Here is a 25,000-nt window from a genome sequence, read left to right as displayed (position 1 = left end):
ATTATTATTATTATTATTATTATTATTATTATTATTATTATCATTATTATTATAAGAATAGATATTTTTACCATGGTCTTCTTTTATCTTATTGTTGTGTGCTATTTCCTGCGATTTATCGGGAAATATATATATATGTGTGTGTGTGTGTGTGTGTGTGTGTGTGTGTGTGTGTGTGTGTGTGTGTGTGTGTGTGTGTGTGTGTGTGTGTGTGTGTGTGTGTGTGTGCGCGCGTGTGTCTGAATGAATAAGTGAGTGAATAAACAAACGAACGAGGAGTGAGTGAATGGGTGGAGTTGGGCGAATGGGTGAATGGTAGATGTGTGTGTGTGTGTGTGTGTGTGTGTGTTGGGAGATAGGGGGGATCAGATGAGCAGGTGAACAGATAGGTGGGGAGGTTAAATGGCGGATGGGAGGGCGAATGTACGAGTGGATGGGTGAGTGGGTAGATACTCGTATATGTGTGGGTTGGTGTGGGTGAACGGGTGGATGGGTGAGTAGTGGGGTAGTGTTGATGAGTCGGTGGATTGCTGGGTAGGTGGATGAGTAGATGGTGTGGATGGTGAGTTTGTTGTAAGAGAGTGGATGGGTGGATGGATGGATGGGTGAGTGGGGAGTGAGGATGACTGGGTGTGTGGATGAAGTGTGGATGGTGGGTTTGGTGTAGGTGAATAGAAGGGTGGACGGATTGATAAGTGGTTGGGTGGATGGATATGAATGAGTGAGTAGGTTAGTGGATGGGTGAATGGATTAGTGGGTAGCCATGGGTGTGTATGTGTGGGTTAATGTGCAGTGGATGGTAGGATGGATGGACTGGTAGGTGGATGGATTGGTGGGTGTGGATGGTAGGATGTATGAGTGAGTGTGGATAGGTGGGTTATTGGATATGAGATTGGTGGATGGACAGGTGGGTGAATCTATAGTGTATGGTGGGTGGATGGGTGGATATGGTTGGGAGGGCTAATTGAGGTAGGTGGTTGGGTGAGTGTGAGTGGGTGGAGTTGGTTGAGAGGTTGAGTGGATGTGGTTGAGTAAATAGGTGGAAGTGTTTATAGATCCACATGTTACCTTCACGAAGCCTGTAGTCAAGGCGACTGAGTCTAGAGACATTTTTTGGCCCCTATTGATGTGAATACCTTGAAATCAGGCTTATCTCTCTTGATTATCCTCTGACCTATGACTTGAGTATCACCCACCAATGACTACCTCCCTATCACAATACTAAAAACACTATCTGATCTTATTAGGTTGCAAATTTCTTTCTTTTCGTATCTATTGTTTTTTTTTCCATCTTTTTCTCTCCTTTCATTTTTTTTTTCCTTTGTATCTTGTCTATCTGTTTCCGACGCGACGAAATTGAAAGGTGAAATGAGCTTGGATTCCCGCCAAAACTTTCTCTCTCTCTCTCTCTCTCTCTCTCTCTCTCTCTCTCTCTCTCTCTCTCTCTCTCTCTCTCTCTCTCTCTCTCTCTCTCTCTCTCTCTCTCTCTCTCTCTTTCGGGGGATTGCCGTGTCATGAAGAGGGAAAGAAAGAGGGAAGAGAAAAGGGGAAGGTGACTGAGGGAGGAAGAGAGAAAGAAGAGGAAGGAAGAGAGAAAAGGAGGAGGAGGAGGAGGTGGAGGAGGAGGAGGAGGAGGAGGAGGAGGAAGAGGAGGAGGAAAGTGGGAGGATCCTTGCACACATCTTGGCTAAATAAGGTTGAGTCAGGCCTCTTTGTCCCCTCTCCCCCTCCTTCTCTCTCTCTCTCTCTCTCTCTCTCTCTCTCTCTCTCTCTCTCTCTCTCTCTCTCTCTCTCTCTCTCTCTCTCTCTCTCTCTCTCTCTCTTTAAGTCTTCCACGTCAAGGAATGGGAAGGAAGGGGGAAGGGGGGAGGGAAAAGAGAGGAGGGGAAGGGGGGGTCACCGCATGCCTCTTGATTCAATAGGATCCAGTCACGGCCTATTTCGGTCCTTGGCTCCTCCTCCTCCTCCTCCTCCTCCTCCTCCTCCTCCACCTCTTCTCGTTCTTTTTCTTCACTCACGAATGCTTTCTATTCTTTTTGCTCTCGTGGTCTTCTTCCTCTCATGAACTCCTCCTCCTCCTCCTCCTCCTCCTACTCCTCCTCCTCCTCATCCTCCTCTTATTGACGCCTGGTGTTCATCCTCTCATAGTTCTTTTTCGCTTTTCTTATGAGTCATCCCCTTCCTCTTCGTCTCGCGGACTCATCTTCTTCCGTTCCTCTTCTTTATTCTCTGACTTACTCCTCATACTTACTCGGCCTTCTTCTGTGGATTCTTCTCCCTCATCCTGCTGCTTCCGTGGCGTTCTTTCTCCCTTCGTTCTCCTGTGAGTTCTTCTTCCTTTCTTTTTCGTCCTTTTCTTCCTCTCTTCTTGCTCTCTTCTCCATTCTTTTCATGGACGAGTGAGTTTGGTGTCTAGCCTACACACACACACACACGCCTGCATCTAATGTCTCTAGCAAGCGTCTAATTTTCTTATGGTTTTGTGTCTTTTCTTTATTTTCGTCTATTTATTTTTGCTCTTGTCTTACTCGTAATTTTCTTGCTAATGCATTTGCTTACTTACATTTTCCTGACGTGACTCAGAATTTCTTGCTCTTGCTTAGTCTTCTATTGTTCTGTACTTACTCCCCCTGCAACTAATTAGAGTAGTAGTAGTAGCAGTAGTAGTAGTAGTAGTAGTAGTAGTAGTAGTAGTAGTAGTAGTAGTAGTAGTCGTAGCAGTAGTAGTAGTAGTAGTAGTAGTAGTAGTAGTAGTAGTAGTAGTAGTAGTAGTGTAATTAGTTAGTCCAGAGAGGACGTAAGGATGTTCTGCTGTTTTTACTTATAATTTTTTGTAACTTTGTAATCTCGTGCACATCTTGGCGTCAGATTATCAAGCAACCTCTTCCCTTCTGCTCATGATCTGCAAGAAACAATCGCCGCTGTGAGTTCCAGAATGTGCTATACTTTTCATGCTCCTCATTTCCTTCCATTTCTTCTATTTTCTCTTCTTTCTATTTCTCCTTTTTTTCTTCCTCATTTATTCCTTCTCCGTTCTTATACTTCCTCTTTTTATTTATTCTCCTCCTCTATTTCTTCTATCTCATCTTCCTCGCCTCTTCTTTTTGTTTTCTAATTTATCTTCCTTTTTTTTTCCCAGATCCTCTATCCTCTCCATCTCTTCACCTTCCTCTGTCTGCTCCGTGCATTCTTCCTCTTCTCATGCTCATGTGTTCCTGCCGTTCCCTCGCCTCACTTCGGGGAATGGATTGTTTAATAATATCCTTCTTGGTCCTGACAGCCGGATGAGGGCGGTGGGCGGCAGTGAGGGTGGTGCTGCTGCTGCTGCTGGTGAGGGTGTGGGCGGGGCGTGCCGGAGCGCGGGCGTGTGGGGGCCGTGGCAGCACCATGAGTCCGGAGGAAAGCCGCAAGGAGAGGGAGGCTCGCTCGCTGGCCCTCGAGCGCGCCTACGTCCACGATGTGTATGACCAGATCTCGGTGCATTTCTCGAGCGGCAGGCACCGAGTGTGGCCCCGCGTCAGGCAGTTCCTCCTCGACCTGGAGCCGGGGTCCTTCGTGGCCGATGTGGGTGAGTGTTCTCTTGTCATAGTACTTCTACCTCTTTGAGATTATGAAGACCAATTACTCTGTTTTTGAAATATGGTAGGTTAGGTTTGTGTGTCCTGAGTGAGTGAGTGTTGCTTACCATACCCTTTTTACCCCACTGGAGTTACATGAAGATCAGTTTTCCTATTTTTAGAGTCGGGTAGATTAGGTTTGTGTGCCCTGAGTGAGTGATTGAGTGTTGTCTTACCACACTGGTGTTTTACCTCATTGGAATTATGTGAAGATCAGTCACCCTATTCTTGGTGTGGTAGGTTAGGCTTGTGTCTCCTAAGTTTGTGATTCTTTACTATTACATGAAGATCAGTCCCCGTATTTGTGGAGTGTGGTAGGTTAGGTTGGTGTCCGCTGACGATATCGTTCTTGCCTCATTGGGAATGGGATTGCCTCATGTCCTTGCCACATGAGGATAAATCACTCTATTTTTGGAGTCGGCTGGATTAGGTTAGTGTCCTCTGAGTGAATGTTTCTTTACTATACTGTTTCTACCTCACTGGGATAACATGAAGATCAGTCACTTTATTTTTTTGGAATTGGGTGGGTTAGGTTGGTGTCCTCTTGAGCGTGTGTTTCTCAGCCATTGTATTTTTATCTCATTAGGATTACATTTTTTTTTTTTTATGTAGGAGGGACACCAGCCAAAGGCAACAAAAATCTAATAAACAAAAAATAAATAAATAAAAAAAGCCCACTGAGATGCCGGTCCCGAATAGGGTCCGAAGTGGTGGTCAAAAATGAAGGATAAGTGTCTTGAAACCTCCCTCTTGAAGGAGTTCAAGTCATAGGAAGGTGGAAATACAGAAGCAGGCAGGGAATTCCAGAGTTTACCAGAAAAGGGGATGAATGATTGGGAATACTGCATTAGAGAGATGGACAGAATAGGGGTGAGAGAAAGAAGAAAGTCTTGTGCAGAGAGGCCGTGGGAGGAGCGGAGACATGCAGTTAGCAAGATCAGAAGAGCAGTTAGCACGAAAATAGCGGTAGAAGATAGCTAGAGATGCAACATGGAGATCAGTCGCCGTACTTTTGGGGTGTGGTAGGTTAGGTCATTGTCTTCCTTTTGAGCGTGTTTCTTAACTATTGTGTTTTTTTACCTCACTGGGATTACATGAACATCAGTCACCGTGTTTGTAGAGTGGGGTAAGATTAGGTAAGTGTCCTGTGACGATGTTCTTAGCTAAATCACGTAAAGATCATCCTCCTTGGGTATATTTAGAGTGGAGGAGATTAAATAAGGCTACATCATCATATCTAATTTATATTAAACTATTCTAGCCAAGTTAAAATTTTCTGATTTCAAATGTAGCTAGGTGGCCTGTGATCCCATAATTGTATTTTGATAGGATTGAGAAGGAGGAGGAGCAAGAGGAGGAGGAGGAGGAGGAGGAAGAAGAAGAAGAGGAGCAGGAGGAGGAGAAGGAGGAGGTCATGTTTTGTCTTAAAAGTGTTTTATCATATTTTCCTAAAACGTGTTTGGGGGAGGGATGTGGATGGGAGTGTGTGTTAAGATGAGGAGGAAGAGCAAGAAGGAAAAAAGAAGAGGAAGAGGAGGAAGAAGGCGCTGTGAATTTTGGTAGTGTGTGTGGGAGGGATTGGATATGTGTAGATTGTTGTGAGGAGGAGGAGGAGAAGCAGGAGCAGGAGGAGGAGGAGGGGGGAGGGGAGGAGGAGGAGAAGTAGAAGGAGGATGGCGCGCGTTCGTGTGTGTGTGTGTGTGTGTGTGTGTGTGCGTGTGACGGTACAGTTACAAGTTACTCCTTACATTATGCACTTCACTCATTACTCATCATTCCTCATCCTTCCCTTACTTCTCGTCAGGATGTGGCAATGGAAAGTACCTACACGTTAACCAGAAAGTGATGAAGCTTGGTGTGGATCGCTGCCTCAACCTAACCAACACAGCCAGAGAGAGAGACCATGAGGTGAGGAGGACTGCGAGTACTTGTCACCCTCATCCTTGTCCTTCTGTTCCTCCTCCTTCCCAGAGCATTATGACCTCATCCTTGTGACGCAAAATTCCAGTCAGTCAGTCTGTTTTTTTTTTTTCTCATTCGTCTTTATCCTGCTCCTTTTCCTCGGGTTTCAAAATTTTCTCCTCTTACTTATTCTTCTTTCTTCTACTCCTCTTGCTCTTTCATCTCTTTGTCTGCTCCTCTCGTATTCCTATTTCTTCCTCGTCCCTCATTCTTCCGTTCCTCTTCTGCCTCTTCCCTTGGTCTCTTATTCCTTCTCTTCTGTTTTCCTTCTTCCTTTTCCTATATTCTTGCTGTTCTGTTACTCCTCTCTTATCTCGCCACCACGACCTCCACCTCCACCATCACTACCACCTCCACCACCACCACCACCACCAATACTTCCTTTCCTTTTACTCCTATTTTTATTCCATGTCTTTACTTACTCCTTTATTCTTTCCCCATCTCATCACCAACACCGTATTATCTATTTCCTTCCCCTGCTCCTCTTTTCTTTCCTCACTCCTTCACTCCTACACTTTTACATCACAATCCTCATCTCCTCCTCCTCCTCCTTCTTCTCCCTCAGGTGATGGTAAGTGATAACCTGGCCCTGCCCTTCCGTGATGAGGCCTTCGACGCCGCTCTCAGCATTGCCGTCATCCACCACTTCGCCACCACGGAGCGGCGGGTGCGGGCCCTCAGGGAGCTGGCGCGCATACTGCGGATTGGCGGGCGTCTTATGATTAGTGTGTGGGCGATGGAGCAGCGGCACAGGAAGGTACGTGAAGGGCGGCGTGCGTGGGAGTTGCGAGGCGGGAAGATATTGGGGGAGGGAGGGGGGGGAAAGAAGCGGAGTATACGTAGAGATGAAAGTGTAGGATGCTTGCTGAAAGTGTTGGAGAAAATTCTTAAGTGTGTGTGTGTGTGTGTGTGTGTGTGTCTTGTCTTTTTACTTGCAGTGCTTTGTCAGGTTATTTTATTTATTTATTTATCATTTATGTTTATTTATTTATGCATGCATTACCTTTAAGATATGCAAATACGTACGTATGTCTAGGCACACACGTTACTATGCTTCTTCCTTCTGCTCATGTACTTTCCATTATCTCTCTCTCTCTCTCTCTCTCTCTCTCTCTCTCTCTCTCTCTCTCTCTCTCTCTCTCTCTCTCTCTCTCTCTCTCTCTCTCTCTCTCTCTCTCTCTCTCTCTCTCTCTCTCCTCTCCCTCTCTCTCTCTCTCTCTCTCTCTCTCTCTCTCTCTCTCTCTCTCTCGTACACACACTCACTACCACGCCCCTCGCCCCGCAGTTCGAGTCTCAGGACGTGCTGGTACCGTGGCACCGCCCCGAGCACTCCTCCAGCGACGACAAGACGTCAAGCATCGAACGAGACCTCAACTCCACCACCACTGACGATGACGACGTGTTACACTACCACGCCCACAACCACAGCGACAGCGACTCCTGTCCCTCCAACAGGTTCGTGGCAGCCAGGGGAAGGCGGAGGAGGAGGAGAAGGATTACAATTGGTTATATACGTTGGCGATATAACACTAAACATTGAAATTCTTGTTTGGCTGCTTAGGAACTTATTCTAATTAACTGCTTGGTAAAAAGTTAAAATATTAGAGAGGAAGGCAAGAGGAAAAGTAGGAGGAGAACGAGGAGGAGAAGAGGATACTGAAATAAATGATTTTTCAAGCGTTATACACGAATCACATTATCGTCTTAGGCACAATCAATGATTATTATAAATCATCATTACTTATCACGTAACTCTCCTTTCTTCACGTAGTGCACACCTTCATTTCAGTTTAACGTTCTAGTGTTTCCCTTTCCACGCACTTTGCACTTTAGTTTCCTTTTCTGGACCTTATTTTTTTTTTTATTTATTTATTTTTTTTTTTTTTACGTATTTTTCACCTTCTCTGCTTTTTGTCACGCGTGTTATACTTAAATTCCCTTTCACACCTTAGTCTCATCTTTTTCTCACGAAATTTATACCTTAATCCTCTTTTTACATTCTAACTCCTGTTGTTTTGCCTATGTTACATTTACAATTGCCCTCTTTTACACCTTGATCTTTTTCCACGTACTTTTTGTTCTTATTCTCTATTTACTTCTTGAATCTCTTTTCATACCTTTATTTCTCAGTTTTCCACGTATGTCCCTCTTGTTACCACGTATTTTATGGGAATGATAATGTTCACCCTATTGACAAACATGTAGAAATGGCCTCAAATGTTCTTATATCTCCACGCATTGCACTACTACTTCATATTTTCATTCCCCCTTTTTTATCTAATACACCCTTAATGTCAACCGTCCTCCCAAACACAGAGCCACTGAAAAAAAAAAGGCCTTCCATTAACTCATTTATTTTATTTTATTTAAGTACTGTATCACTACCTTACACTTAAATTCTTTGTTTTAGTAAGTATGTCCTTCATTTAAGTCCACCTCCTCCCAGGCACAGGGTTATTGAAAAAAAAGAAGAGGTCTCAGATTAATTCATTTTATATAATTTCAAGTACTACATCACTACTTTACATCTTAACTCTCCTCGTTATCGCGTCTTGTGCATGATTTATAATGTCCCTCGTCTTTGCAGGCACGGGGCTATAAAGAAAAACTTTTAGATTAACTAATTTTACATTTGCTTTAAGTACAGCTTCACTACTTTACACTTTAAATATCCTTTTTGTCACGTCCCGCGCCTGAATCATAATGTTCCTCGTCTTCGCAGGCACGGGGGTCGCAAAAATGGCCGCAGACGCACTCGGTCACGTGCCATAGACCCGATTGGAGCCGCCTCCTCCTCTCAGAGCTCGTCAGACCTCAGTAGCCCCAACGAGAGCTGCTACAGCTTCGTTCGGCGGGCACTACAGGTAGCCTCCGACAATAGCAAGCAGGTTGATCGAGGCGAATAGAGCAGTGTTTCTTGTTTATTCAATGTTTTATATCTCTCTTTCTCTCGGATTCTTCTCCCCTCCCTCCCTCCCTCGTCACTCTATTTTCTTTCGATTTTTCCTTATCTGCGCTCCTTCTTATCATTGTTATTTCTCTCTCTCTCTGCCCTTTTCTGTAATGTATCTTCTTTCTTAGTAAGTTTGTGGTCATCCTCGTTGCCTTCCTCAGCTTTTTAATCAAGTATGACAGTTGTTAACACTAATAATGTATAAATACAATACTTTTCGTATATAAAGATAACTTATCATTACTTACTATTATCTTCACATAAATCAAAGCAAACTTTAAATGAACGATGGTAATAAATAAAAGAGAATGAATAAATAATTGCTTGACCACATACTTTCCTCTCGCTATTTCTTTTCATCTCTGCTCGAAAGTTTCCCTGTCACCTCCTAGTCTCCCTCTCTGCCTCCCTTCCTCACACCTGCTGGAAAATTGAATGGTACATTTTTTGGCTATACAATAGAGGAACTTTAAGACTTTTTCCAATGATCCATACCACTGTTTACTCTTACTATTAATAAACATAGATTTTTTTTTCCTGACAAATTAGCCAGAATAATCATAACTCTTTTTCCTGTTTACTACTAGACGAGAAACCAAACAGCTGCTGTAAGAACTCTCCTGCACAGCATTTTGTCGTGGTTTTAGCCCTTACTGCACCTGTACGCGCCCCTCCCTCTCCCTCTCCGTCTCCCTCTCCCTCTCCCTCTCCCTTCCCTCCTCCCCCTCCCCTTACCTCACTCTGCACTGACACTTGCAAACCTTTTCAGATTAAGCTTATTATTTAAGTTATTCGTTCCAGAGAAAGACAGTAATTTTTTTTTTTTTTTTTTTTGCTTTGACCTGCAAGTTGTCAGTTTTTAATGTTATTTCGTTTTTAAAGATGTTTTATTATTATTATTATTATTATTATTATTATTATTATTATTATTATTATTATTATTATTATTATTATTATTGTTATTATTATCATCATCATTATCATTATTATAATTGCAATTTTTGTCTTATTATTACAATATTGTTTTATCAATATTTATGTATGTATTTATTTATTTATTTATTTATTTATTTATTTATTTATCTATCCATTTATTTATTTATATGCTTGTTTATTTATTGATATGTTTATTTATTTATTTATTTATTTATTTATCTATTCATTTATACATTTATTCATTTTTTACATTTTTCGAGCAAGTCTGATCCTCACCCTCGAAATTACACACACACACACACACACACACACACACACACACACACACACACACACACACACACACACACACACACACACACACACACACACACACACATCACGTCACGCCAGGTGTTTACACTCAAAGTTCTGCAGGAAAACAAATTTGAGTTTGTTTTCCCGTTGGACGTTCAGGGGAAAAAATATCGTGTGATACGTGGCGGGGCGAAGGGGAGGAAAGATAAGGAAGTGGAGACGAGAGAGAGAGAGAGAGAGAGAGAGAGAGAGAGAGAGAGAGAGAGAGAGAGAGAGAGAGAGAGAGAGAGAGTCACTATGAGATTTGGTGGTTCAGATGAAATGTCCCAACTGACACACTACTACTACTACTACTACTACTACTACTACTACTACTACTTGTGTACCGCTGCGAGTCTTGAAATGCCGAACAACTGATCTAAAGAAACGGTTCCTAGTCCCATGATCACGAGGGTGCTTCTGAAGGTCACTGGGTGGTGTCAGAGACTGCGAATGAATTATAAGTGCAAGATATCAAAATGGCTGGTAATTAATACTACTGCATTACATGTACACGCATTCAGAGTCACTGTGTTTGGGATGGATTGCATTTAGTCACAAAACAAAAAAGTGTAGGAATTACTGATCTAGAGGGTGACCATGTAAAAGAACAGCTGGACATTGAACGCCTTACCAATCACTCAGCACGTGCATCACTCAGACTCGTAAAGACAAAGACAATGACCAACTCACAAATGCGTGCTGGTTGGTCTTCTAGGACATATTCTGAAACACTTCTGCGCCACACCTCCACTACTTTCAAAGGGCTCTAGTTGAAGTTGCACGGATTTCTAAGGGTGTTTTATGGTTTTAGAGACAGATTAACAAGATTCTTATATTACTAACATGAAAACCACTCTTGAGAACCAGGTTAACCATCTCTGTGGGCTTTGAAAATAGACGTAGCGAGAGAGCAAAACGTTTCTGAACACGGCATTAATCTCTCTGCCATTACAACAATAAATACAAATAAACACCTGCAAAAACACTTGCTTACTCGGACGCTGAACATATCCATTAGTGATATCGACACACAAACTCTTGCGTTCATAGTGGAAACAGAGGTGATCATAACAACCAAAAGAGCGAAAAATAAAAGGTAAAAGCGTCTACGAACAAAAATGCAAGTAATGTATCTCTCTCTCTCTCTCTCTCTCTCTCTCTCTCTCTCTCTCTCTCTCTCTCTCTCTCTCTCTCTCTCTCTCTCTCTCTCTCTCTCTCTCTCTCTCAACCAATCAATCAATTATGTGTCAATTTCTAGAACATCACAAAAAATTGGAGTCGCGAGAGAGAAAAAATGATGCATGAATTAAAGATAATAATAAATCGCGTATTCCTGTTTCTCCGCTTCATTTTGATTAATAGCCCAGGTGAGAATGGGAAAGATATATGAAATGCGAGAATTCGTGATATGAGATTTGGTGAAAGTGCCTCACGGGAATGAAAGTGTTGCAGTGTGGCGATGAGGTGAGGGCGAGGTGCGGGAGTGTTTTGTGCATGAAGGACCGGGTCACCTGATGCGAACCTTTCACTTGGGAGCTGCGTGAGAGCCCGTGTGTTGATCCGTGAACTGTATTATGATCCAGAAATAGACGGAGGACATACAAGTAGACAAACAGACAAACAGACAGAGGAGGCCACACGACAAAGACTACCACACGACGGAGATACAGACGCTCAGATAAATGCCAACACACACACACACACACACACACACAGTACTGTTATTACATTTGCCCATTCACCTGCCTCGCTAAGCTTGCCTCCCTCCACCTGTGAGTGCCGTGGCGTCCCTGTGGCAGCGCTGCATGCATGTCCCCGCCTCCACTTGTGCCTGTGCCGTGGGGGGAGGTGCGGCCTCACCCCTCGGTGGCCTGCCCAGTGTCCTGCTGAGCCGTGTTGAAGTAGTATTCCCTTGTAGTGTGTGTGGTGACGATGGTTGCGTCCTTCCTTGCTGGTGACATACTAGTATATTATGATATGACACACAAGTCATGAAATATACTGACTATATATACTGAATATTATGGTGCGTCGCTTCTGGTCAGGGTTAGGGCGTCATCATATCGAGGCTTCCCTCCATCTCTACTGACGTGTGTTCGACAGAAGCTGACCAGTAGTCGTCGAGGGTCATCGTCTTCTGGCAAGTCGTGGTTCCTGCACGGCGGCAGCCTCTCTGCCTTCAAATCAGACATGGAGGTGGGCGGGACGTGCGAGCCGCGACCCTCACTCAGCGGCGGCGGCCAGCGGGGCTCCGTCAGCAACGACGGCTCCCTGGACTCTCAGGAGAACCTGGACGACGTGCCTATCGAGCTGCGTCATTTGGAACCCGACGATCCCGCCCTGCTGGACATTCCCTTATCCCCCCTCCCACTGCTGCCGACCTCCGCCGGTGGCACTACCACAGGTGGAGACCCAGAAGGCAAGGCTAAATCCAAGAGTTTGACTGATTTAGTACAGACATCGCCACGGTCCCTCAGCGGTCTGCTCGGGGCACACGGCAGCTCGCTCTTCCCGAAGGAGAAGTCGGTGAGCCGGGAAGGCCTCGCGTCGAGCACGTCAAGCGAGACGTCCAGTAGCGTCCTGCGATCCAAGTCGAGCTCGTCGTGTTTGTCGCTGTCAAGTCGCGAGCTGACGGCGGAGGTTGAACGTGGCGGTGCTCTGAAGAAGGTGCCCAGCAGCGGTGTGAGTGTTGGTGATGTCGATGAAAAGAAGGAAAATGTCACTGACAATGATAAGGGAACAGCGGCAACAAAGAAAAGAGGGCAAACAGAAAGAGAGGAAAGAACCGATTCAGAGAAAGGAGAGATATTAAGAAGTGTTGGTGCAGGAGGTGGAGATGGAGCAGAGAGTAGTAGGGACGTTACAGAGGGCGGTGCAGGCAGCCCTCCACCTACAGGCAGGAAAAGACCTGCCCTCAAGAAACAAAAGGCCTCTATTAACGAAAGTGACGCGAGTGACGTGGAAACTCCCATTGTTATTGAAATCAGTCAGGCACCGAAAGCGAGCCAGGCAGAGGCGACGCCAGAACAGGACGAGGACCACCTCAGCATCCCCAAGGGAGCCTGCATCGTTAAGCAGAGCTCCCTCAACGACGAGTTTATCTGCATCGACAGGCTTCTGGAGAAAGAAAAGCTGAAACAGAGCATTCAGAAACAAAGCTCCCTGAACGAAGATCTCATCTACGGCAACAGACCCGAGAGGCGGGAAAGTCTCCGCGAGTCCCTCTTCACCACTCAGTTTCGGCGGCTGCAGAACATCCGTGATAGCTTCCAGCGACTCCGCACGGCGAGTCTCGACCGCTTTGAAAGGGAAAAGTCAGACTCCTCTCTTAAGAAGGGCATCGTGAAGCTCCTTCAGTCGTGGAAAAGCGAAATCCTGGTGCCTAAGGAGACTAAATCCCGCGAGGGGACGGAGGACGAGTCTGGAGACGCCGAGACCCGCTGCTCGGACGCCAGTCTGACCGACGATCAGAAACACACGGAAGCCCAACGCAAGGGTCAGGGAATTTACCAGCTGGGGAGATCCTGTGAGGGCGGGGAGGCTCTGAGGACGTGTGTGATGGAGAAAAAGTTACTGAGTAGAGAGCCGAGTGAGCGAAAACCTTCCCGCGAGGAAAGCTCCGACAGTTCCAAGGAAAACAGCTTCCAGAGCGACACGAGCCTGGACTCCGAGGACAGCTGTGTGTCTGTGATATTCGTGCCCAAGCCAGGCCAGGCCGGGACAGCCGATGCTGATAAGGAGAGGCACCGTTCCGTCTCCTCGGAGTCTTCGGAAGGCTCTGACAAACAACACTCCCCGAAGTCCCCCAGGTCCCCTAAGTCTCCCAAGTCCCCAGGTCCGGGGGGCGGGCGGTACTTTACGCCCAACCGCTTCCTTGGAACCAAGGGCGGGGTGAAGACAGGACCCAAGATGGGGACACAAGTGCTGGCCGGAGCCAGCCGACCTGAGCCACAGCGCCGCGTCAGTCCGCCTTCAGACTCCCTCCCGGAGACCACTGCCAGCCCCGCAACCGCCCCGGGGCCCACCGTCACACCCACCCCCGAGAAAGTAAAGACTGAAGCGGCGCCACCAGTGGTGCGTGAAGCGCCTGCCATCAAAACTGTGGCGAGCCAGGCGCCGCGGCCTGTTCTGGGCCGTGGAGGCAGCGGGCTGGCACGAGTGATGAGTCACTGCGGCTCGACGCCTCCCGCCACGCCGCCTCCCAATGTTACCACGGGCTCCTACTTCTCGTCCCACACCCCACTGCCTCCGAGGACGGTGATGAGCACCGAGCCTTCGGCACCGCCGCCGCCACAACCATCGCCGCCTTCAGTGAGGCAGCACGAGTCACCCACAGTGCCCAAGGTGCCGCCCCCCATCACTGCCGCTCCCCCCTCCCAGCCACTCCACTCTGCCCACTCGTCTGCCCCAAGCACTGGGGGCGGCAAGCAACACATCCTCAAGTACGAACCGCAGGTTGTGAAGCGGGACACCAGCTTCACGCAGCAGCTGTCCTCGCTCCTGCTGGGGGAGAACATCGAGATCATCCGCAAGACAGGCAGCAGCGGCAGCAGGAACGTGCAGATCGTGCGCAAGACAGTGCCTCGCTACCTCACCTTCGACGTGTTCAACCCTGAGACGGACGACCTGGACAGCGACTCGTCTGCTTCCTCCTCCCCGAACTCCGGCTCCTCTGTCATTGAGCGCGGGTGGCCAACTGAAAAGGACATCGAGGAGCTGGACAAGGAAATAAAACGGCGGGAGGAGGAGGAGCGGCGGCGAGCGGTGCCTTCTCCAGGGGCGGCGGCGGCGGCGGAGAGGAACGCCCCACCGCCAGCAGAGATACCTAAGTTGTCACTAGTTGAGGACGTGCACCGCATGGACACTATCAGTGAGGACGCCCGTGAACACTCAGGTGTGTGTGTGTGTGTGTGTGTGTGTGTGTGTGTGTGTGTGTGTGTGTGTGTGTGTGTGTGTGTGTGTGTGTGTATGTGTGTGTGTGTGTGTGTGTGTGTGTGCATACAGAAGCATCTCCCCACCCCCAGCTCACCCTTTCCTACCCACCCCAGGGTCGGAGGTGTACCGGGGCCTCGCGGACAGGCGCCGCAATGCAGCCCAGTCAGCAGCCTTCACCAGGTCCTCCTCCGTCAGCCGTGCCTTCGTCGACCAGACACTCGGTATGTGAAACTCTCTCTCTCTCTCTCTCTCTCTCTCTCTCTCTCTCTCTCTCTCTCTCTCTCTCTCTCTCTCTCTCTCTCTCTCTCTCTCTCTCTCTCTCTCTCTCTCTCTCTCTCTCTCTCTCTCTCTCTCTCACACACACACACACACACACACACACACACACACACACACACACACACACACACACACACACACACTGACTCACTCAACACCTGCTCCACGGGCCCTCACTGATTCACTCACTAACTTGTCTACCGACTGACGCATGCGCTTACTGATTCTCCATCTAATTCATTCCTTCAGTGACTCATTCACTGGCTTCCTCGGTGTTATCCTGAAGAATGAGTGCGTATCTGTCCTACAGGGACGTCGCGGCGGGAGGCGGAGAGTGGAAAGCAGCGGCCAGTCAGCATGGGATCGGCGCCCTCCTCCTTCCTCAGCACATCTTCAGCGGGCAGCTCAGCGGGCGCGACAGGGGACGGTGCGCCGGAAGCCAGCTTGAAGAGAAGCCCCAAAGCCCGGCGGAAGCTGACCATCGCCCATCTGGATCAGCCGTTGTCCCTCCAACCCGCCATGGAGCATAAGCCTGAATCCAGAAGGCACAGCCGGAGTCCAGAGCCGCTACTGGACCGACAGAGCCTGAGGAGTCGCGTGCCCGAGCGCCACCACCAGCAAGCCAAGGCGCTGTCCCCAATGGGCACCGACCCGCTCTCTCGCAGTGGGGACATGAAGCCCTGGGCAGAGGTGGCCATCAAGCCCCTCACCGAGACCGTTAACCTGCCACCACCCTCCTCCTGGAGGGGGCGCTACTCCCCCGAGGGCATCTTCAAAGGTTTGTCTGAGTTTGAGAAGAAAAAATCTCAGGAAGCGAGGAAGAGCGGCCTGGAGCTCCCCTTCGGTGCGCCTTGTCGAGGAGCGCTCTCCCCCAGCAGCAGCGTGTCCTCTACCTCCCCCTCCGTTCCTAAGGAGCTCGGAAAGGAGGATGCCGCCTCCAGGAGTCCGCTGCTCAGCTCACCGACGCCCTCCACCAGCAGCGGAGAGTCCCGTTCGGGCTCGCACGTAGCTATGTCGCTGTTCCGCGAGGGACCCTTCTCCCTAGATTTGTTCAAAATGAGTCGTAGCGAGAGCAGCCTCCCGCTGCTGAGCCCTGAAGACCATCGGCCTAATCATGGCACCTTCAGGGATCCCGTACGGCCTCTGGTGCTGCCCGGACCCAGGAAGACCTCCAGGCTAGGATCAGAAGATGAGACAGAGAGCAAGGAAGCCAGCCCTCGAGGTTTCAAGGAGCAACCGTCGCTAGCCAGAGAAGAGACTCCCCCACGGTCGCGGAGGCAACACTCGAGCCCCCTCAAAGTGAGGATTGAGGACACCAAATCACAGAAGGAGAGCGAGGACGGCAAGAAGACAAAATGTCGCTTGTGTGCACGTGAGAACGAGAAGCGACAAAAGAAGCGTCGGGAGGAGCAATTGGCCAGCGTGCAGCTGTCCCGCGAGCAGATCCTGGCGGGAGGTGCTCGGCGAAGGGCTGCAACCCAGGGCAAGGCCGATGGTCCTCGCCGTGGAGAATTGCGCTCTCAAGGGTCACTAGACTCAGCCACGGAGCAGAAGGAGGCAGCCTCGTCCAGGTCCACTCCGCCTCTGGTGCGGAGCGGTTCCCTGGATCTGGAGAAGGCAGAAAGGACGCAGAAGATGAACAGCCTGAGCCGCGACACCTCCACCTCGCAGGACTCCCTCCAGAGCGACATGGGGGGCGCGCCCACCCTGCACCGCTACTACCACGTGTTCCGCGAGGGTGAGCTGGACCAACTCATCGAGAAGTACGTGCACAACCTGCACATCATCTCCTCCTACTACGATCACGCCAACTGGTGCGTCGTGGCCGAGAAGGTGCAGGTGTGGACCATATGAGGCACCGCTGCTCTCTGTGTGTGTATGTGTGTGTGTGTGTGTGTGTGTGTGTGTGTGTGTGTGTGTGTGTGTGTGTGTGTGCGTGCGTGCGTGCGTGCGTGCGTGCGTGCGTGCGTGCGTGGGTGTGCGCGCGCGCGCGCGCGTGTGCGTGCTTGCGCGCACCGACCCTCCGCCGGCCAGGTGCTGCTGCTGAAGTGGGTCTGACGCGGATGTTCTGTGTCTACTGAAGCGGGTACATGTTTACTGAAGCAGGCCGTCGGTCCGAGTGCTGCTGGGCCATGAAACGAAGTAAACTGATAACTGAACTGCTGCCGCCCTGCTGAGAGTCGCTGATCCGCCGAGGTGGAAATAACACTTTTTTTTTTCTTTTTTTTTCACGTCAAACGGACGAACTCTCATCGCCTTAACGCTGAACTGTTCACTTCCTTATCACTACTTAGCGAACCTTAACACTGACTGGGTGTGTGCGTGGGGTGTTGTGCTGCTGCTTGTGGAATGTGCGTGCATGTGTCCAGAAAGACGAGAAGTGGAGCTTGTAACACGACGAGAACCAAGACGACAACCACCACAACCGCGACGAGGAGAAGGAAAGGCAAGTGGCTGAGTGAGAAAATACAGAATGGAAGACTGAAGGAAAGGAATTACGTATAGATGTTTATATGTTGAAGAGAAGATTCGCTTTCGTCTTGTGATACTCTCGTCAGTGAAACACGGCCTTGCTTCCTCATCACTTTAACTTGAAGGAGTCTTGGAGGTCTTGGTTGTATTTTCTTTGTGTTCCTTTGTGTTTCTTATGCACTGCTTGTGGTGCATTACTGACACGTTCCTTGTTTTTCCTCTGTTTTAGTTGATTTTCTGTGTAATCCGTGTTGCTATAACTGTGTGTGTGTGTGTGTGTGTGTGTGTGTGTGTGTGAATGATGACAAATTCAATTTACATTTTAAATTACTGAAGTAAATCCTTGCTTTTGTTGTTTTCCGCATATTCTGCATCCTTGTGTGTGTGTGTGTGTGTGTGTGTGTGTGTGTGTGTGTGTGTGTGTGTGTGTGTGTGTGTGTGTGTGTGTGTGTGTGTGTGTGTGTGTGTGTGTGTGTGTGTGTGTGTGTTCTTCCTCAGTACACATCATCACTTATTCACGAGAGCAGCCGCGTCGCTTAGGGCAGGGGTGCACTTGGCTAAATCCTCCCAACCTGCTCACCGTTCAGCCTCCCTCTATGTATTCCTTGTCTCCCGGGATAACAGTAACAGAACCACACGCACGTTCCTCCCTCGGATTTCTTTCATGGGGCCTTGGTGAAGGGGTGAAGCCTGGAATCTCAAAACACTGCACGATATTTTATTTTTTTTTTTTTTTTTTTGTCATTTCAATTGGTGACGTACTGGGCATCCAAATTTTCGGTTTTAATCTTCGTTCATGTACCGTCGGGATCAGAAGACGCTCACTTTCACTGTGCTCTGTGTTTTCCCTCAGTCTTAAGTCCTCCAATAAACTGATAGTCTGCTTACAAAATCAGATAATTGATAGATTCTTGGCAGACCTAAGGACTTACGATTGATGAAAAACTAAATGCATAGTAAACTGGTGCAGTATGTTACGTACTAGATTTCTGACCATGACTGTACAATCCGCGGCTGATGCTGTATGCAAGTAGTGTCGGCAACTTGGTCATACGCATGTTACAATACAATAATTTTAATTGGAGAAAGCTATAGAAAACATAATAATTGGACTCAGGCATACTCGTTTACATACAATTTTTAATGCCTTTATAATCTAACACATCAAACGAATATCAGCCATCCCAACTATTTTTGGATGCAGTAGGATATGTTAGGTTAAGTGACTTCTAATCTGACGTAATCTATCATAACCTCACTTTACCTAACCTAACCTTACCGAGCACAACAGTAGCTATGGTGGTTTATGTTCATGGGATTCAATCTAACAATCTCGCTCTCTACTCAAGTTACAGCGCATTAAGATTGTTTACGCTAAATTTCTTTCTCTTTCTCGTTAAATAATCACAATTAACCTGTTTCCCAGTTTGGTCTTCAGTATCTAACAACCGTGCATTTCATTCGTGTCTGAAGTTGCAACTCACTAAGACAATTTTACTTTCAGTTCTCTTTCTCGTAAAAAAATCATTATGAAACCGTTTCCCGTTTTGCTCAACAGTTAACTTTCTGCTTGACGTTCACAGTGTTGGCTAGTGACCACCGCTCGAAGGAAAGGGCCAAAGTGCTGAGACATGAGATAGTATGCTGGGTGACACTCGTCCTCACACACACACACACACACACACACACACACACACACACACACACATTTAATCATCAACATATAACAATAATAACAATAATAATATTTCCTTTCAAAGCTCAACCACTTTCAAACTCAGATAATCTCACATACTCAATGAACTTAGTAATGAAAAGTTACGTAGCTAAATTATTCTATTGTTTTGAGTTCTGGCTATATATATATATATATATATATATATATATATATATATATATATATATATATATATATATATATATATATATATATATATATATATATATATATATATATATATATATATATATAAGACATCCAATCGCTTATAACTTAAGTGGCCATTTCGAAACGATGCGCATTTGTTTTGTCGATGATGACGTGATGATGATGATGACGTGATGATGCGATTGTGTTGTCTTTTTCACATATACCGGTAACATGGCTGTCTCGCTCCTTCGCCCCCTTCAACAAGTACTTAACCAGTAAACAGTCTCTCCTCCCTATCTCTGCCCCCCGGCGTCCTGTAGCCCCGGCGCCTCGCACACGTTGACGAAGGCGCCGCAGTCAGCACCCGGGGACGGCGCGCCTTTAATGCGAGTGTACATATATGGTTATAAATGACAGAAACAGCGACAGCAAGCAGTAACTTTTCCCTTATACTACTAGTGGGCGCGTCGATTGTTCTCCGGGAGGGCTGTGAAAGTATGAGAGAGAGAGAGAGAGAGAGAGAGAGAGAGAGAGAGAGAGAGAGAGAGAGAGAGAGAGAGAGAAAGTGTCCTTTCCGGGAGTGTGGGTTACGTCTCTTCGCCCCTCGACAATGGCGACTCTGTTCTTTGTACAAACTGTATTATAATAATGAATTATTCACCGACGCTTTTATTTTCCTTCTACAACCATAACATCTTCACCACCACCTTCACCAGCACCGCCATCACCTTCACCATCACCACCACTATCTTCTTTCCAGCAAGCGTAAGTTATTCATACAATATCCAATCATTCAATCATTTAATGTTGTTCTACTTCTACATCACTGTCACCGGTAAATTAACGGACAATCACTACTTTACTGTCTTTCCAGTTTACGAAACTCCGTCAAGGAAGAAGTGTATCAACACGCTTCCAGAACTACATTAGTTATACCTCTCCCATGCTCTTTTACAGCCCGTGTTTTGAGGCGCGGTGACTGACCAGGTTATCATAGGTTTTTAAATCCTTACCCAGTCTCCCCATGAAAATACAGTGAAAGAGAAATAGACGTATTAGTTTATAGGGAGGCAGATATAGAAATAAGTAGACATACAGGGAAGTGACAGTTAGACTAATTGGCAGATCCCTCAAATTCAGATTTGCAATTACATGGCTGTAAAAAAAATAAATAAATAAATAAAAAAATAAATAAATAAAAGAGAAAAAAAAAAGCTAGGTTATGAGTATAGATAACCTGTATACTAAATAATTTTAATTGTAATTGGTTACATACTAAAACAGTGAACGATGAGTACATGGCCAGTGAGATATTACGGTTTTTAGACACCCAAGAACTGTCCGCTGCTGTGAGCAGCAGGTCTCGAACCACACATCTTGGCATGGGCAGTTGTACCCATCCCTAACTTTTTTTTTTTTTTCTTAGGAATCACTTGGCCTCTTAAACAGTAAATAATGTTGTTATCAGCTTTAGGAAAAGGCAACACGAGCAGTGTTGCCTTTTGATAAGGACACTCTTAACACTTGTAATTATTGCATGTGATTTTCTCATTTGATACTGTGAATCTCTTAAGAATCAGATTTTAGAACTCTGATCACAATCCAGATAGGTGCGTCATCGCAAATCCCTACTCCTATAGTTCACTGTTTCGTGGAAGGCAAGCGAGTAGAATGCAAGGAAGCTCCAGTCTAAAACTTCCTTGGTGTAATGCTGTGTTGAAAGGAAACAAGGGATGAAGCAGAAGCACTGTACATTATTATAATATTATTGCAGTCTTTCACGTTTCTGACGTTGACTTCTTAAGTACACAGCAGAGCACCCGGAACGTTTAGAGAAGTACAGAACTTCTGCTTCATCCTGTTTTTCCTCTCACCACCACATTTCTACTTAATGATAATTGTGTACATCCTAGTGCTTCACCATGCTAGGCCGGTGATTGGCTATTTAAAAAGCTCGGTGCGTGCTTCCTTGCTCGCACCCAGCTTTCTATATAAGTATCCAGTGGATGCATTTGTGTTCTTCATTATGCTGTAGTAGATTATTTAGTAAGCTTGGTGTGTGTCTCATCGCTTCCTTATTCTAATTACTATTCTTAGTCAAGTGGGCACATTTGGGTGCTTGAAGTGGTTCAGTCCAGAGACCAGTCTAGTCTAGCAGACACCTTTGCTGCGATACCTATCACTAAATTCTTGCTTATGTAGATTCGTTTTTATATTTTCTTCAGTAACCGATGATCAATGAGCCATAACTACAGTTGTAATTACTTTAGTGAATGCAAGTGTCTTTAAAAGGAGGTAGTCCACTGGACTGTCAGTGCGCGGGTAGAGGAGAAAGTGGAGGTTAGAGCGCAGGCGGGAGGCGGGAGGCTCGCTGCGGCCACCACCAGGTGACGTCACGGTAGTTGGCTGTTGACTGTGAGAGAGGGAGGGTGTACCGCGCTGAGACCTGGTGTGTACTATAAATTAGTTTTAATGGATTTCCCGCTTAGATACTAAGTGAAGCAAGGCTCAGTGTGGATACTAAAAGCAGGGCGTTTTTGGTGAGGTGCTCCAGGCGGCCGTCCATCCAACCCTGCCACCAAGTAAGTATCCAACCCTCAAAACACTTCCCAATTCCTTTTTTTTTTCTCTCTCTCTCTCTCTCTCTCTCTCTCCCTTCTTATCCTCCCAATGCACAGACCAATTACAGTGGCTTGATTAATTAAATAAAACTTACATAGGTTTTTAATATGAGGTCATTACATATGTAGGTGAGTGTGTGTGTGATTTTAGTCACGGATGGAACTTTAATTATATATATATATATATATATATATATATATATATATATATATATATATATATATATATATATATATATATATATATTGTGTATGTGTGTGTGAATTCAACCTCATAACTGCATTTTCTTTGTAAATGACAATAATAATAATAATAATAAGAAGAAGAAGAAGAAGAAGAAAAAAATAATTATAAGTTAATAATTACAACAGTAGTTACAATGAACTGTGCACTATTACTTACAGAAAAAAAATAACGGTTTTATTGCTGTTTCAACCAATACATCATACGTAACTATAGGCCTTCGCTGGGTCTACATCTCACTCTTTGGAACATTTCTAGCCTCATTTTACCTTGTCGAAAATTAATAAGTTTACCTCATGAGGGGGTCCAGGAGAGCTTAGGTTACAAAATGTTAGATTAGGTTAGTTTACCTTATGGGGAGGATCTAGTAGGTTGGGGAGGGGGCTTAACGGGGGAGTATTGGTTGAAACTGCAAATTTACCAAAATCATATCTGGCAGTTTAGTGAGACGGGCGTTATTCTTTTGTTTTATGTAGATGAGGGACCAGAGTTGCAGTGGTTTGAAATGCGTGGAGAATGACGTACTGAATAATGTTTATACACTGACTGTTTACTAATTATAGCCCCACGTAGTTCAGCGGCGTGATAGCGGTCCCTTGGCCTTCACGTCGTGTCGGCTCCCAGGTTATAAAGCAGCTCGCTTTGGTTTGAGATGACGTTGTTGTTCTTTGTTAAAGATATTTTTCCATATTTTATATTATTTTGGAAATACTACTACATTATATGGAAAGGGCTAAAAAAAAAAAAAAAAAGGCGAGAAATAGCGACCCTTTGCTATGTAGGTTGAGTGGGGAATGTCGAGAGCCCCGTTGGCTGGGGCCGCATACTTGTAACTGGTAATATCCCACCTCGCAAGTACTTACCAGCTCAGAACTTCCGAGCTGTCTACGATGAACGTTACAAGGTATACTTGAACCAAATTCGACATCGATAACACTTCCTAACTCATTTTGTTTGTAAGTCCCAGTCTCATCTTGCTGGCACCTTGTATCTCGTCAACCAATCGCAGCCTAAATTATGTACTGCCTTTAGAGACGTGAGCCAATCACAACGTCGAAGTCTACAATGTAAACAATCACATATTGAGTACTAAGTTTTTCTCTCCTCTTAATTATTACTACTATTCATTATTATTACTTCTGCTTCTGGTAAACCATAAACATACATATATCGGTTTAAACCTACTATATATATATATATATATATATATATATATATATATATATATATATATATATATATATATATATATATATATATATATATATATATACCACCCTGTGTCAGTATTTTTCTTTTCTCTTCTTTCCTTTCTTTGTCATTAGTAAACCATACACATATTTAAATTAAAACCGACAACGGTTGTGCTGGGCGCTGGGTGTCTCCCGCACTACGTCGGAGGCTGAGCACGTCTTCGACGGTGTGGTCGGTGTTCTGCACACTAAGATAGTGTGCTAGAGTCCTTTATCTCTAAATCCTTTTGATTATAGCTGAAGAGGAACGGCTGGTGACTTTGATAGCGATATTGTAACTGAGTTACGGGTGCTCCCAGTAGCTCGTAAATTCCGAGGGGTATTTACGATATAATATGGCGGCGCCTATGTTTCCAGTATGCATCGTAACAAGTTACGAGATCGGCCGTGTGTGTTACATGAGCTCGTAGGGGATACGATGTTTTCAGTATGCGGCCCCTGCTCAGCCTCAAACAGGTAGGGACACACACACACACACACACACACACACACACACACACACACACACACACACACACATATATATATATATATATATATATATATATATATATATATATATATATATATATATATATATATATATAGATAGATAGATAGATAGATAGATAGATAGATAGATAGATAGATAGATAGGTAGATATAGATATGGTTTGATTTTGTGCAGTTCCATTCAATCAACAATTTTTGGTGTATAATATATTTGTTGTGTTATTCAGGTTTTTTTTTTTTTTTTTTTTTTTTAATACCGACGTTTCTCACTCGTTCCCACCTTCCTCGGGAATCTTCGGGAATCACTGTGCGGAAGTCGGAGTTTTTGACAGCGGGAACAAGTAAATGTGTAATCAGCACTGGGAATGAGCTTAGAAATCAGTACAATTACCACCAAAATTAAAACGAAACGTGTAGAGAATCAGCGCGGCAGTTTCGTGGGTCAGAGCAGTGTTGCCAGTGTTTGGGTTCCAAGGGTCAGAAGGTTACAATCGTGGCGTTAGATTTTGTGCTGAAATTTACTTCACTGCTTTGTTTCATGCAGGAAGTTACTCGGGTTTCGCCTCACGAGCCCGAAAACCCAAGTTCCCGCCGAGTCTCCCAAGATTGCCTGGGGGGAAACGGATAGTGTAATGCGGAAATCATTTGTAATAGTAGGAGCTATAATAGTAGTAGTAGTAGTAGTAGTAGTAGTAGTAGTAGTAGTAGTAGTAGTAGCTGTTGTTGTTAGTGTAGTAACGAATAGAATTTTTACTGATAGCTCTTTGTAACGGGAGTGAAGGATGAAATAGGTAGATTCACTTGTAAATCGCAAGGAAAACATGGGCACTTGAAATGTGTTGATCGGACGACACCACTTTTAATTGTTTATGATTTATCTACGGAAACAAATTCACGTAGATGTAAAGAAAAAAATCTTAGTTTGGAGGGAGGAATCGTTTTGTATCGGCTCCCATGGCTTTTTCAGCGTGGCAGTTGCAAGAAGTCACTTCCCGCGACTTTTTTTTTTTTTCTTTTTTAGCTTCAG

General features: G+C 45.7%; 2 protein-coding genes across 7 annotated transcripts in view; both read left to right on the top strand.

Annotated features, from left to right (window-relative positions):
• LOC135114968 (serine/arginine repetitive matrix protein 2-like) overlaps positions 1-19,193 on the top strand; it is a 46,799-nt gene extending 27,606 nt beyond the window's left edge. For 3 of the 5 annotated variants that reach the window (XM_064031291.1, XM_064031292.1, XM_064031293.1), the window contains 8 exons: positions 3,281-3,568; positions 5,422-5,525; positions 6,145-6,336; positions 6,865-7,034; positions 8,302-8,467; positions 11,911-14,701; positions 14,856-14,963; positions 15,332-19,193. In XM_064031291.1, the coding sequence (XP_063887361.1) occupies positions 3,388-3,568; positions 5,422-5,525; positions 6,145-6,336; positions 6,865-7,034; positions 8,302-8,467; positions 11,911-14,701; positions 14,856-14,963; positions 15,332-16,875 (5,256 nt within the window). In that variant the 5' untranslated portion in view covers positions 3,281-3,387 and the 3' untranslated portion in view covers positions 16,876-19,193. Of the gene's footprint in view, positions 1-2,695; positions 3,569-5,421; positions 5,526-6,144; positions 6,337-6,864; positions 7,035-8,301; positions 8,468-11,910; positions 14,702-14,855; positions 14,964-15,331 lie in introns of those variants that run through there. The other 2 variants (XM_064031295.1, XM_064031294.1) reach the window with 2 other exon arrangements.
• Positions 19,194-21,761: 2,568 nt separating this feature from the next.
• Positions 21,762-25,000, top strand: part of LOC135114967 (putative ferric-chelate reductase 1 homolog) — a 44,462-nt gene continuing 41,223 nt past the window's right edge. For both annotated transcript variants that reach the window (XM_064031289.1, XM_064031288.1), the window contains exon 1: positions 21,762-21,945. The gene's annotated coding sequence lies outside the window, so the exon portion shown is untranslated. The remainder of the gene's footprint in view (positions 21,946-25,000) is intronic.

This window comes from Scylla paramamosain, chromosome 28 (genome assembly GCF_035594125.1).
Source record: "Scylla paramamosain isolate STU-SP2022 chromosome 28, ASM3559412v1, whole genome shotgun sequence".
Taxonomy (NCBI): domain Eukaryota; kingdom Metazoa; phylum Arthropoda; class Malacostraca; order Decapoda; family Portunidae; genus Scylla; species Scylla paramamosain.
The sequence above is the reverse complement of the archived record's forward strand: the minus strand, read 5'-3'. Positions and strand labels throughout refer to the sequence as shown.